Source organism: Narcine bancroftii, chromosome 1, assembly GCF_036971445.1.
Source record: "Narcine bancroftii isolate sNarBan1 chromosome 1, sNarBan1.hap1, whole genome shotgun sequence".
NCBI lineage: Eukaryota > Metazoa > Chordata > Chondrichthyes > Torpediniformes > Narcinidae > Narcine > Narcine bancroftii.
The window spans coordinates 279,273,205-279,287,902 of NC_091469.1; the positions used below are offsets into that span (position 1 = coordinate 279,273,205).

The 14,698-nt window shown below is 44.8% G+C and overlaps 1 protein-coding gene and 1 long non-coding RNA gene across 18 annotated transcripts in view; one reads left to right on the forward strand and one right to left on the reverse strand.

Moving 5' to 3' along the window:
- LOC138744506 (uncharacterized) overlaps positions 1-10,661 on the reverse strand; it is a 79,831-nt gene extending 69,170 nt beyond the window's left edge. For 5 of the 15 annotated variants that reach the window (XR_011345586.1, XR_011345603.1, XR_011345589.1 and 2 more), the window contains exon 1: positions 10,546-10,656. This is a non-coding gene — a long non-coding RNA (uncharacterized lncRNA). Of the gene's footprint in view, positions 1-10,545 lie in introns of all 15 variants that reach the window. The other 10 variants (XR_011345600.1, XR_011345592.1, XR_011345590.1 and 7 more) reach the window with 3 other exon arrangements.
- Positions 10,662-10,696: 35 nt separating this feature from the next.
- cars1 (cysteinyl-tRNA synthetase 1) overlaps positions 10,697-14,698 on the forward strand; it is a 99,127-nt gene continuing 95,125 nt past the window's right edge. Inside the window, exon 1 of one of the 3 annotated variants that reach the window (XM_069900784.1) lies at positions 10,697-10,797. In XM_069900784.1, the coding sequence (XP_069756885.1) occupies positions 10,782-10,797 (16 nt within the window). In that variant the 5' untranslated portion in view covers positions 10,697-10,781. The remainder of the gene's footprint in view (positions 10,798-14,698) is intronic. The other 2 variants (XR_011345578.1, XM_069900777.1) reach the window with 2 other exon arrangements.

Consider the following 14,698-nt stretch of genomic DNA (forward strand, 5'->3'; position numbering starts at 1 on the left):
TTTTGAAGGGGGAGTCGCATGGACATGATCCGGTCTGAGTGGCCTGTCGGGAGGTTTTCGAGTTTGGAGGCAATGGAGTTCTTGACCATGAAGCCTACACCAGATAGGCATCGTTCATCCAAAGGCTTGCCAGACCAGTAGAGTGTGTAGCCCGCGTCGCGTTCTTGGAGGCTGCCTACATCTGCAAGGCGGACTTCACTGAGAGCGGCTATGTCGATGTCAAGTCTGAGGAGTACATGTGCAATGAGGGCAGACCGACGTTCAGGTCGGTGGCTGTCAGCCTTGTCTAGCATGGTTCTGATGTTCCAGCATGCTAGCTTGATTTTGTGAGCATCTTTTAAGGGGAAGGACGGGGAGGAGGGGGAGTGGGAGGGGGAGGGGGAGGGGGAGGAGGAGGAGGGGGAGGAGGGGGAGGGGGAGGAGGGGGAGGAGGGGGAGGAGGGGGAGGAGGGGGAGGAGGGGGGGGAGGGGGGGAGGGGGAGGGGGGGAGGGGGAGGGGGGGAGGGGGAGGGGGGGGAGGGGGAGGAGGGGGAGGGGGAGGAGGGGGAGGGGGAGGAGGGGGAGGGGGAGGAGGGGGAAGGGGAGGAGGGGGAAGGGGAGGAGGGGGAGGGGAGGAGGGGAGGGGGAGGAGGGGAGGGGGAGGAGGGGAGGGGGAGGAGGGGAGGGGGAGGAGGGGAGGGGGGGGAAGGGGAGGAGGGGGAAGGGGAGGAGGGGGAAGGGGAGGAGGGGAAGGGGAGGAGGGGGAAGGGGAGGAGGGGGAAGGGGAGGGGGAGGAGGGGAGGGGGAGGAGGGGGAAGGGGAGGAGGGGGAAGGGGAGGAGGGGGAAGGGGAGGAGGGGGAAGGGGAGGAGGGGGAAGGGGAGGAGGGGGAAGGGGAGGAGGGGGAAGGGGAGGAGGGGGAAGGGGAGGAGGGGGAAGGGGAGGAGGGGGAAGGGGAGGAGGGGGAAGGGGAGGAGGGGGAAGGGGAGGAGGGGGAAGGGGAGGAGGGGGAAGGGGAGGAGGGGGAAGGGGAGGAGGGGGAAGGGGAGGAGGGGGAAGGGGAGGAGGGGGAAGGGGAGGAGGGGGAAGGGGAGGAGGGGGAAGGGGAGGGGAGGGGAGGGGGAGGGGGAGGAGGGGGAGGGGAGGAGGGGGAGGGGAGGAGGGGGAGGAGGGGAGGGGGAGGAGGGGAGTGGGAGGAGAGGAGGGGGAGGAGGGGAGGGGGAGGAGGGGAGGGGGAGGAGGGGGAAGGGGAGGAGGGGGAAGGGGAGGAGGGGGAGGGGAGGAGGGGGAGGAGGGGAGGGGAGGGGGAGGAGGGGGAGGAGGGAGGGGGGGACGGTGGAGGGGGAGGGGGAGACGGGGGAGGGGAGGGGAGGGGGAGAGGGGAGGGGGAGGGGGAGGGGGGGGAGGGGGAGGGGGAGGAGGGGGAGGGGAGGAGGGGAGGGGAGGAGGGGGAGGGGAGGAGGGGAGGGGAGGAGGGAGGGGAGGAGGGGAGGGGAGGAGGGGAGGTGGGAGGGGAGGGGGGAGGGGGAGGAGGGGAGGGGGAGGAGGGGAGGGGGAGGAGGGGAGGGGGTGGAGGGGAGGGGAGGTGGGGAGGGGGAGGAGGGGGAGGGGGAGGAGGGGAGGGGGGGAGGGGAGGGGGAGGGGAGGGGGAGGGGGGAGGGGGAGGGAGGAGGGGAGGGGGGGTGGGTGGAGGGGGAGGGGGAGGAGGGGAGGGGGGGGGGAGGGGGGAGGGGAGGGAGGGGGAGGAGGGGGAGGGGGGAGGGGGGAGGGGAGGGGGTGGAGGGGGGAGGGGAGGAGGGGAGGGGGGGAGGGGAGGGGGAGGGGGGAGGGGGAGGAGGGGGGGGAGGGGGAGGGGAGGGGGAGGGGGGGGAGGGGTGGGGGGAGGGGGAGGGGGAGGGGGGAGGGGGAGGGGGTGGGGGAGGGGGGGTGGGGAGGAGGGGGAGGACGGGGAGGGGGAGGACGTGGACCTGTCCTCGGACCTGCGCAAAGGAGCTTTTAGGTGGAGTGCAGTGCGCGCAGTGGCCAGTTATGGCCAGCATCAGTGGCCATAACTGATGCTGCATAACCTGGTGAGTTTCTTCAGTACTTTTTGTGTATTGCACTGCAATCACAGTGTCTGCAGACTTTTCTGTTTAACTCAAAAACAACTGAGATCTGTGACCTTCAATTACAAACAAATGACTTTTCACATCTGTCAAAATGGGTTTGAACACAAAAATAAAGGACATCACCACTCTGTTTCCAAGCTTCTGGCTGATCTGGGCTGATCTCGGTCACTTCTAACAATAGCTCACCATTGGGTTCTGAATGACACCCAAGCTTTATCTACTTTTCCTACAATTAATTCCAGCTTCCTATCCTTCAGGCAAAGCAGAATGGTTCTCCCAATGCAAGCATTCGTACACTGCATTTGAAATATTCCCTTTGCAGAGTCCAACACCAAATCTGGAGAGCTTCGAATACCTGCTTCCACAAAAAAAAATCCTGCACATAATGATGATTTCCACCAGCCTGTCTGATCTTTCAACAAGACATAGGAATGGAACTAGGCAATTTGAGTCCGCTTGGCCATTCCATCATGGCTGATTTAGCATCCTTTACAACCTCATTCTTCTGCCTTTTCACCATAACTCTTGATTCCCTTCCTATTGAAGAAACGACCTCTGAGACTGTTGAGGACATCAAGAGTATCAAGTTCTTTGGAGTACACTTGGCAAAGAATCTCACATGATCCCTTAACACCAGCTCCATAGCCAACAAAGTCCAGCAGGGCCTCTACTTCCTGTGAAGGTTGAGGAAAATTCATCTCCCATCCTCCAACTACTTGGAATCTTGTGCAACTGCATCACCGCCTGGTGATGTCTCTTCCTTCCATGAAGGACATCTACAACACTCAATGCAGCCAAAAGGCAATAAACATTGTGAAGGACTCCACACACCCCTCTCATGAACTGTTTTCCCTCTGTCATCTGGTAGGAGGTACCGTAGCATTACAGTTTTTTTTCCTCAAACCATCAGGCTCCTGAATTCCCAGAACATATGTGGATAGTGTACTGTGGACTTTTACTGAATACATCTTATTATTTTAATATTTTATTGTGTTTAATTTCTAACATGTATTTTTAGATTTATGTAAATATGCTCTATGGTCCTGAGAAACGCTATCTCATCTTTACCATGATATGAACAACAAATAAAGGTGACTTGACTCTTGTCTTAAATAGACCCAATGACTTGGCCTCCACAGCCATCTGCGGCAACGAATTCCATAGATTTACTCCCAACTGGGGGAAAAAAAATTCCTCCTCAACCTAGTTCTAAGGGAACGGTTTTATATTTTGAGACTGTGCTCTCTGATCCCAGATTCCCACACCATCAGAAACATCCTCTCAATGTCCACTCTAACCAGGCATTTCAATATTTCCTGGGATTCAATGACATCATCCCCCCTCACTTTTTTTAAACCCCATCAAATAGAGTTCCAGAGCCACCAAATGCATGTCATATGATAACCTTTTCACTGCAGGGATCAATCTCATGAAACTCCTCTGGATCCTCTCCAATCCCAATGCATCCTTCCTTAGATAACAGGTCTAAAATAGCTCACGATACTCCAAGTGCAGTCTGACCAATGGCTTATGAAGGTTTTGCATTACATTCCCACTTTTATACTCTATCTTTCTCAAAATGAATGTCGGCACTGCATTTATCTTCCTTAAATCCAACACCATATGCAAGTTAACCTTGAGGGAATCTTGCATGAGGATGCCAAAGTCCTTCTGCTCCTCTGATTTCTGAACCCATTAGGCATTTAAAAAATAGTCTACATCTTTATTCCTTCCACCAGAGTACATTATGATACACTTCTCTGTACTGTATTCTATCTGCCATTTCCTTGCCAAATCTCCTCACCCGTCTTAAGCAAGTCCTTCTTCAGACTCAGTGCTTCCTCAATAGTACCTGCCCCTCTTCCAATCATTATATTGTCTGCAAACTTGGCCACAAAGCCATTAATAATGTAATCCAAATCATTAACATTTAACATGAAAAGCCATCCCAGCAGTGACCCCCTCCGGAACACTACTGGTCACCAGCAGCCAACAGCAAAGGCCCCTTTTATCCCCACTTTCTGCCACCTGCCAGTCAGCCAATCTTCTATCCATGCAAGAAGTAAAACATAAAACTCTGCAGATACTGTGGTTAAAACACAAAACTGGAGTTTCTCCAGATTTGTGTTTTTACATCTATCTACGCTATGAAATTTACTGAAATACTAAAGGGCTTCTGAAAATCCAAGTACACAACATTGATTGACTCTCGTCCTTCCTGTTACTTCTTCAAAGAATTCCAACAACTTTGTCAGGCAAGATTTCCCCTCAAATAAACCATTGATTTCTACCTATTTGTCATGTGCCTCCAAGCAACCCAAAACCTCATCCTCAATAATAATTCTAGCATCTTGACAACCTCCAAAGTCAGTCTAACCGGCCTAAATTTTCTGTCTTTTGTCTCTTCTTATAGAGTGAAGTGACATCTGCAATTGTCCAGATTTCGAGAACCATTCTAGAATCTAGTGATTCTTGATAGATTGCTTCTAATGCCTCCACAGTCTCTTCAGCTACCTTTTAAGAACCTTGGAGTATCACCAATGTGTCCAGGTGATTTATCCATCTTCAAACTTTAAAACTTCCCCAGCATCTTTTCCTCAGTAACAGCGACTACACTCACTTCTGCTCCCTTACACTTCAACTTCTAGTATACTGCAGGCATCTTTATTCCATTCGTACGCTGATAGATCTGATTTAAGTTTTTCCTCTCAAACTGTGGTGTGAATTCTATCCCTATTATGCCTCCAGAATGTTCCTTTATACAAATTAAAAATTTAAATTTAGACATACAGCACGGTAAAAGGTCATTTCAGCCCACTAGTCTGTGCTGCCCAATTTACACTCAATTAACCTACATCCCCGATACATTTTGAACGGTAGAAGGAAACCGGAGCCCCCGGGAAAACCCATGCAGACGGGAAGAACATACAAACTCCTTAGAAACAGCATGGGATTCAAACTCTGATCCTGATTACTGGCGCTGCAAAGGCATTAAACTGACTGCTACACCAACCGTGCCGCCTCATTTTATCAAATCTGGTTCAGAACGCAACAATCAATCAAGAGTTGCCTTTTCCCTGGTCAGCTCTGCTGCTCAAAATAAACATCCTGTAGGCATTCTATACATTCCTTCTCTTGGGGACCAGTACCAACCTGATATACCCAGTCAACATGCATATTAAAATCCCTCATGACTATTGTAATATTCCTTTTTTTGCATGCTTTTTCTCTCTCCCACAATAATTTTGACACAACCTCATAGCTACTGTATGACCACCACTGTTGTGCAAACCACCTCAGACTGAGGCAAGCAATTAAGTCTCATCTTCAGGAACCCTATGATATTTTCTACTGACACACTACTATACTGGTGCAATGAACTGGATTTCACCGTCTATGTATTGTTCAGATGGCTGGCTCCTCTGCTAGCTCCACTCTCACTGACCCCAATATAAACCCTGGTTTTCTTGCCTTACCTCAGAATCACCTGAGGATTATTGTGCCTACCGGCCATTGATTGTAAGGTATTAAAAGCATGTTGTACTCACTTGTCTCTGAGTGCATTCAGTTGCATTACAACTGGTAAATTGGGAGTTCTCTTTGCATGAGTATTAGTTGTTGTGGTTAGTGAGCAACAAGTGTGTGCACACCCACAAAAGTACTAGGTAGCCTAGTCCCACAGAAATTGTCCCTGCTGTTGAAAATGCTTAGCTTTGCAGGATCTCTTGCAGTATACGAGTCATGGGTACATCCATAAACAAAACACATTGGTAGGAAATCAACAATCTGCACCCTGCAATTAGTTCTGCAGCTAATCATTCAGATCTCCCAATATCAGAGGGGCATTCCTTTAGGAACATGCAAAGGGATAAATATACACAATATGCTCCAAACTCGAGTGACACTGTTGAATGACAGTCAGTGTGTAGATTTTTGCTCCAGTGTGGGCAGGAACAAGTCATACAAGACAAGGAAATATCAGAGGTAACCCAAAAGATTGCAACTGAATAGTCCGAATTCACAATTGACACAATTTGACTTCAAAAAGATCATGAATACAAATGTGCTGGAGAAACCCAATAGGTCACGCAACATCCTTCACTAATGGGTAACCAACATTTCGGCTTGGTTTTAATTAATACAACTTGCTCCAGCAAAAATCAAAATTGGGTCATGTAGTGCTGATCTTTTTGTTTAAGTGAATCTTGACCCAATTTCTAGCCAATTGTTGTCTATTTTAATTTTTACTCTGATACTAATATGGAAAATGAAATGGAGATGCAGAATAATTTAAGAAAAATTCACTGTTAAATTTTACTCTATCAATCATGTTGACAGAATGGCAATAATTTCTGGGGACATAATTGTTATTGGAGTTCAACAAAAAAACTGCAGATGCTGAAGATCGAAAACAAAAATCAGAAAATGCTTGAAGGATTCAGTTGGGGACAAACTGTCCTGTTCATTTTGTCCTATTTCAAAATTGAAGCAATACAGTAAAAGTCCCAAAATCCAGGCTGCCGGAGATTGGGTCAGTCCAGATTTTCGGGATCTCAGGCAGTACTTTTAAAATTCAAAGTTAAGGAGAATAAATAAGTAAATTCTGATAGTTTATTAACAAAACATTTTTTTATATAAAATACAAAGTAAAAAAAAAATTCTTAAATTTCCTCGACTTCCACGTGATCACTTGTTGCCAACGTGCGTCTGCAACGCATGCAAAAGCAGAGAGTTTTTGATGTCCAGATTCTTGGGTGGTTCAGATTTTAAGCAAGAATTTTTGAGGTCCAGATTCTCAGATGGTCTGGATTTCTGGCAACCCGATTTTCAGATGTTTACTGTAATACAAAAGATCTTTACATTTCCAACTTCAACAATCAAGAAGAGTCCCCAGGATACAATGACTACCCTCACTCTCCAAAGATACATAAAATCATCCAGCACAGAATGAGCTCATCTTTGTTTCTTTGATCCCTCCGCCATAGAAACATAGAAGATAGGAGCAGGAGTAGGTCATTCGTCCCTTCAAGCCTGCTCCACCATTCAATGAGATCATGGCTGATCTTAAAGTTCAGTACCCCGTCCCCGCCTTCTCTCCGTAACCCCTAATTCCCTTATACTGAAGAAATATATCTAATTCCCTCTTAAATATATTCAATGAACCTGCCTCTACTGCTCTCTGTGGCAATGAATTCCACAGATTCACCACCCTCTGGGTAAAGAAATTCCTCCTCATCTCGGTTCTAAATGGTTTGCCTATTATCCTCGAACCATGGCCCCGGATTCTGTACTCCCCCACCATTGGAAACATCCCTTCTGTCCAGTCCTGCCAGACCAGTCACACCTTCCTCTCTCATCTGCCTTCTACATGGTCCCTTCTCTTCATGACTCTCTGGTCCATTCATCCATCCTCACCCACCTCTCCTGGTCCCCTGCTACTTTCCTTTTTTTTTTAGGGATAATATCTACCCCTTCACTTTCCCTCCCAATCAACTAGGTATCAAAGCAGCTGTTCCAGGTGATGCAGAGGTTCAGCTGCAACTATTCCGACTTAATTTACTGCATCCAGAGCTTACAATAGAGCCTTCTATGCACTGGTGAAACCCAAGTGTAGAAGAGACAAATGTTTTGTAGAGCATGCCATTTTAAGTTTCCTATTCAGGCCTTCATCAGCATTGCTCGTTATAACGGAAAGATCAAACACAAATTAGAACAAGTTAAACAAATAGCTTGATGAAGGGCTCGCACTTTTGTTTATTGCATTGGAACAACATATTGTAGTCTGCTTGGATAGCTTACCACCCAATGGTATGAATACCGATTTTTCTAATTTCCTTATTTTCAATAACATAAATACTACATCCATTTCATTTTATTTTTGCTCTGTTCACCTCTCTCATCTCATCTCCTCTCATCTGGTTTAATTCTCTTATCATCCCGCCCAGACTGGCTTCACTTTTCATCTGATAGCCTCAATTTCACACCCTTCCCCCTTTGTAATCAATCTTTCCTCTTCCCTCTCCGGCTTGTTAATGTTAATTTTCATTGATTTTCAAGATCTTGCTAACTTCTTACAGTGTTCTAATTTTGTTCCGGATTCCAACGTTTGCAGTCTCTGTTGTCTTCACACATGGTATTATTCAATTTAATAATTTCTGCACCCTATCCAAAGCATTGACACCATTTCTCAAGAACAGTGACCAGAATTTAACACAGTTGTCGAAGTCCAGTTATAGCTGAACAATCTTTTGATTTCCTTGCTTTTCAATTGAACTGTTTAATTGTCAGATGTACCATGATACTGTTACGGGCCCAGAGGACCGCAAAATGCAGCAGCAATAGAAATTCACAAAGACAAATGGTTACTTAAACAAAAGTTATTTTTAATTTTCTTTAAACATAAAAATCAGATCAAACTCTAACTTATTACTATTAACTTAAACCCCTTCTAATTCTAAGCGTATGTGTATGTAATGCATGTATGTTCAGAAAACTTCTTTGATTCTCAGTCCAATCTCACTACTCCAAGTTCACTGGAATCAGACAATTCTTATACCTTGCACAGAATTTAACATTTATGAATCTTCACCAGGCTTTGATGCTTGAAAGGTAAATGGTTACTGCTCAAGGAGGTCTTTATTGATTTTTATAGAGAGATTTGTTGCTCATTGGACACAAACTGATTCCTTCCGATCAGCTACCTTAGTGTCTTGTCGAAGAAACTTGCCCCATTAGGGTTTTCCAGATGATATCCTCTTTCTTTAAGGTCACCACAGTGTCCCTTTTCAGTTTCCCTCATCTCAGGTGAAACATCATACAGCTAGACATCTCCTCTTGTATGGACCACAAGGGTTTTGAACAGGTTGAACTAAGAACTCACATTCATCAAAATGCGGTTATTCCACAAGCTTGCCAGCTTGTCATGTTCCAGTCCCAGCTGCTGCTGCTGAACTGTAGAACTGAATATTCTATCTCTCTCTCTCTCTCAGAGAAAACCATATGACCCTCTTAGAACAGCAAACTGCATTCAGACAGACTGCAGCACCTGTGCCAATCTTCTGAATCCATTCATCTGTTGCTTTTCAAAACAATAATTCATTACTCCACAGCATGTCCAATTAACACCTACTTGTGTAGTCCTTCAGCAAAGCAGTTTCCATTGTCTTAACAAAGGCATTGGGAGCCTGGACTGTCTGGCTTGAGCAGAGCTATGGCATTTTAAATGTGAAGTGTTTGTGACCTACACTAAAACCCCACAATTCATCTCATTTAAAACATATCAACATACAAAATAAAATATTACATAAATCTGTCACAATACAAAGGAAAACTTTGTTTTGCATGCTATCCAGGCAAGTCAACCCATCCTTGACTACAATAGGTAGTCTAAAATAAAATAAGTGTAGAGCATAGTGTTTCAAATAAAACAGTGCAAAGACAAAATAATGACAAAAATAGGGTCCATTTAACAATCTGACAACAGCAGGGAACAAACAACCCTTGAATCTGGTGGTACACACTTTAAAACTCGTGTATCTCTGCCTGACAGGAAAGGAGACAGAGTGCGACAGGGATGGGACTTTTAATTATGTATTTTCTCAAGGAAGTGGGAAAGAGTCAGTTGGGGGAGGAGGAGATAGGTTTGTATGATGGCCTGAGCTGCATTCACAGCTCTCTGTGGTCTTGGGCAGAACAGCTCCCATAACATAATGTTATGCATCCAGACAGAATACCTTCTGTGTGTTTGCATATAACTTGGCAGTAGACAATGGGGATATGCCCAATTACTTTGGCACTTGTGCACCTTCTTGACCATAATGCCAACATGGTTGGACCAAGACAGTGATAATGATGCTTACAACTAAAAACTTAAAAGGTCTCTACCATTTCCACCTTAGCATCACTGATACAGGGCATGCGCTCAAGAAGTCAATGGCTAGTTCCTTTAGTTTGTTACTTTTTTAAAAAAAAACCTTCTAAACTTGCTCTGCCACTTTCACATTGTCCAAGTGTCTGTTTTAGCACAGCTTTTAAACTGTACAATCTATTTCTACTTTCAAATCTCACGACTCATACATTTCATATATGACAAATATTTACCAATTATGTTCGACTGGGCATTTTTTTTCCACCCGGATCCCATTCTTAAATTTACACCTTTTGCACCTTACTTTTTGAACCCCATCGTTGCAATCAGATCCTTTTGCAAAGACAAAAATGCTGGTGAAGTCACGCAGTATTCTGTTCGTAGCAAAGATAAATATACATAACAAACCCTTCATCAAGGCGAGCAAAATATAAGTAGGTAGGATATGCAGATTTTGTTTTGCAAAGACTACCGTTTACTTCAATGCAGGTCAGAACATCAATAAATACCACTCTAACTCTTCAGTTCATGTGGCAACATCTAACGTCAACATGGTGTAGATATGCAATAATATAATCAGAACAAAATTTACCAACAGCGGTACTTCAATCCTTCCAAGAAACAACCTGGACGTCTTGAACTTCGTGCTCATCAGTTTCCATAGAAACCTTTCTCCTGGCCCCACCCATCCGGATGACGCAGGGAACTCCAGTGTCGCGGACGCCGACCAATGGGCGGCGTGTGGGATGGTAGCGAGGGTGACGTAACTTCCGGTCTTGCTCTGCCTCTTGCATCAGCTACGCGGGCGGCAGGACAGGACAGAATAGAATGGAGACAGGCGAGGGTGAGTGACCCAGACTATGGTGTAAAGCGCAGCACAAGTTCTTTATGCTGGTTCCGTTGTGGGGTTGGGAAAGCATCTCACTCCAAGCAGCTGTGAGTGGAGCTGGTGAGAGCGGTCCCTCAACTTGCAGCCTTGCTAGCAGAGGCTGGCCCTGGTTAGATGGGGCGACAATCTCAGTCATTTCACAGGAAAGAGAAATTAAAAACAAGGTGCTGGAAATACTGAACACGTCAGAGCTGTATCCGTGGGGAATTCTAGAGAAGATGATTGACCTGCAATATTAGCGCAGTTTCTGACTTCACACATGTTCCCTATTGTCCAGTGTTTTCAGATTTACAACTTAAGTGGTTCTTTTGGAAGTGAAAGTGAAACTCTCTTGATCTGAGGTTTTATGTATAAAATGTATCCACTTGTATCCGTTATTCCAGTCATCATCTTCCACAGATTTTCTTCCTAACTGGTAGTGATTATAATACCTTGAGATTTCGTAATGTGGTGAAATCAAGTCAGTGCGAAAATGGCCTGCAAGCAGCTGCGTGGCGTAACAAAATAATAGGAAACATTCAAGAGCAATATGCTAAGCAATGGTGTTCCTACAAAGAAATCCAGAATCCCATAAATGGCAAAGAACATTTTGAGTAGGAAAATTAAACCAGGAACCTGTTTCTCTGCCAGTTAATCACCTAACACCACTCCTTTTCATGACTTCCAAATGAGAACCTGTATAGATAGGCTTCAGTACCATAACCTGAATAGAATTCTACCAGAATTATAACTTTGGTTTATGCAGTTCTTATTTCTCTGTCACTATCTCTGAATATTGTGCCTGCTTGCCAGTCAAGTCAAATCCTCTGCCAGCCACTATACAATAAAACATTTTTGGTTGATTTTTTTTTACATAGCCTATGCACCAAGCTACTTACATCTGTAACTTCAACTTCTTAGTTCATCGTCCTCTTCAAATTCATTAACTGGCAATCCATAATTCTCTTCCTCCAGAGAATCGCCTTCTTTCTTTTTCACGGACAACCCTTGGGGTTGTCATCTCAAACATCCTTCATATCAATCAAGCACAACATCATCCTTAATTTTTCAACTAGTGGTATCTACTACTACTCCTTTCTTCCCAAATTCACTTTTCTTCTGTAAACTATTTCCACTTTCAAAACTTCTTAGTTTAGCCTTTGGTCCACTATTTGCGTTCACATTTCTGCAGCTACTAATCTGCCAAATAGTGACATTCTGGCTGCTCCACATCTTTAAATTCATGTGAATTAAATTGTTTTAGAGAATGGGTGATTTAGTCATTCAATGCAAAGGTGGCTGGAAGGGTCAGAACATTTGTATTCCTTGTCCATCCTGCCAACATTGCTTACTTTTGCAGGATTCTGGTTTCATTGAGCCTTGACAAATTATCATCCTAGAGTCCATTTCCACATATATTTACCACCCTCATGTTCAAAAGTTGCTTTGGAGCACTTGCATTTCTGAGTACATGTCGGCTGTCTTGTATTATGATAATACATTACAGTAACTGCATGTAATTACCATGTTGTGGCCAGTACAGAGACTTGGCTGTCATAAAGACTCATTGGCTACTTGATGCTTCTGGGTTTAGATGTAGCAAAAGTGATAGGGAAGGAGGTAAGAGGGGGTGGTGCAGGGGAGAATAACATTGCTAATCAGGGATAGAATCATAGCCGCAGAAGGGGAGGTTGCTGTAGGGTTGTTGTCAAGACTGCTTCAACTACCCTATTACTGATAGGAACCTCCTTAGTGCAAAAGGTATAGATGGGGCAGAATTGTTAGGTGTTTCCAAGAAGGATTCCCAATATGTTATGTGGTCAGGCTGATTATTGGAGAGGACTGGATCTAGCACAAGGCAATGAATTTGATGAGGTGAAATCTCTCAGTGTGTGTGCATTTTGAAGGTATTATCCACAACCCCCTGACCTTTAGGAGTAAAACATGAAAGTCTACAGACATTGTGATTGAAGTAAAGACAATGCTGGATAAAATCAGCAGGTCAAAAGATGTACTTTATATAGCAAAGATTAAAAATACGTAACCACCATTTTGGTGGATTTGACAAGGTTCCCCATGGTATACTCATTCAGAAAGTCAAGAGGCATGGAAACTTGGCTGCATAGATTCGGAATTAGCTTGCCCACTGAAGGCAGAGGATATTAGTGTTCTGCCTGGAGGTTGGTGACTAGTGGCATTCTGCAGGGATCTATTTTGAGATCTCTGCTCTTTGTGATTTTTATAAATGACTTGGAAGGAAGGGAGTGGTGGGTTAGAAAGTTTGCTGATGTCACCAAGGTTGGAAGTTTTGGAAATAAAGTGTAGAAGATTGTCATTGGTTACACCTGGGTATAGACAGGATGTAGAGTTGGATGGGGTAGTGACAGGTGAAGTTAATTCCAGAAAAGAGTGAAGTGATAGCCACTCTGAAAGATTGAACTTGAAGGCTGAATACTCAGTTAATTATACGATTCTCAGCATGGTGGCTCCAAGTCCATAGATACCTCAAAGTTGCCATGCAAGTTGATAGGGTGGTTAAGAAGGCATATGGTATGCTGGCTTTCATTTGTCAGAAGTTATGAATCTCGGTAAAACTCTGGAATATTATGTTCAATTCTGGTCACCTTATTAAAAAGAGGGGTGTGGAAATTTTGGAAATGGTGCATTTACTGGGATATTGCCTGAATGAGGTGACTTAATAGATATGTATAAGATTATGAAAGGCATTGATGGAGTGCACAGACATTACCCTTTTCCCACAGCACCAATGGGCAATACCAAAGTGGAGGAAGTTTAGGGGAGATGTCAGTGGTAGGTTTTTTACTCAGGAAGTCAGATTTATTGTCAAAGTACATACATGACACCACATACAACCTTAAGTTTCTTTTTTCCTGCAGATGATGCAGGAATTACCATTTATTGATAATGCAAAAAAAAAACTATATACAACATACACATGTTAATAAATAAAGGAATGTAAACATTTTTAAAATGTGAACAATCTGTGCAATACAGAGAGAAGAAAAATAAATAAAGTGCAAAAGTAAGAGTCCTTAAATGAGTTCCTAGTTGAGTTTGTTGTTGAGGAGTCTGATGGTGGAGGAGTAGCAGTTATTCGTTAAGCCGGTGGTGCGAAGTGATAGGTACGTGAAACGCACTGCTAGGGATAATGGTAAAGGCTGATACAATAAGGACACTTGAAAGGCACTTAGAAACATGGATGTAAGAATAAGTGAACTGTTTTTGGCTGATGGGGAGGGAAGGGTAAGATTGTGGAGTAGTTGGCACAATATCACAAACCAAAGGTCCTGTACTGTTCTGTTCTATGATAAGAAAACTAAAACGTCACACCAGATATGGCTCAACTAACACTTGAACTCTGGAGAGATATTTTACATTGTTACCTCCTAGTTGTAAAGTCCAATATTTCTTTCATCATTTTCAATAATAGATCTATTCTTCTTTTAAAGTGGACTTCATCTGTGGCTTCATTGAAATTTATCACATTAAATACAGAATTTTACAGATTCATTTTATCATTATCTTTTTATAACAGTACAGGTACACAATCCTTTATTTGGACATCTAAAATCCAGAAAGCTCCAAAATCTGGCATGTGGGGAGAGAGACACGGCAGCGCGAGTCGGACGGGCAAGGGGGAGAGACCAGCAGTGCCAGTCGGGCTGGCGAGAGACCAGCAGCGCGAGTTGAGCGGGTGGAGAGACTGGCAGTATGAGTCGAGCAGGCGGGGGGGGAGACAACAGCGCCACTGGAAGGGGGTGGGGATGGATACGGCAGCACAATTTGGGTGGGCTTAAATCTGACTTTCCGAAATCTGGAAAATTCCAAAATTCGGAACACACTGTCCCCAAGGGTT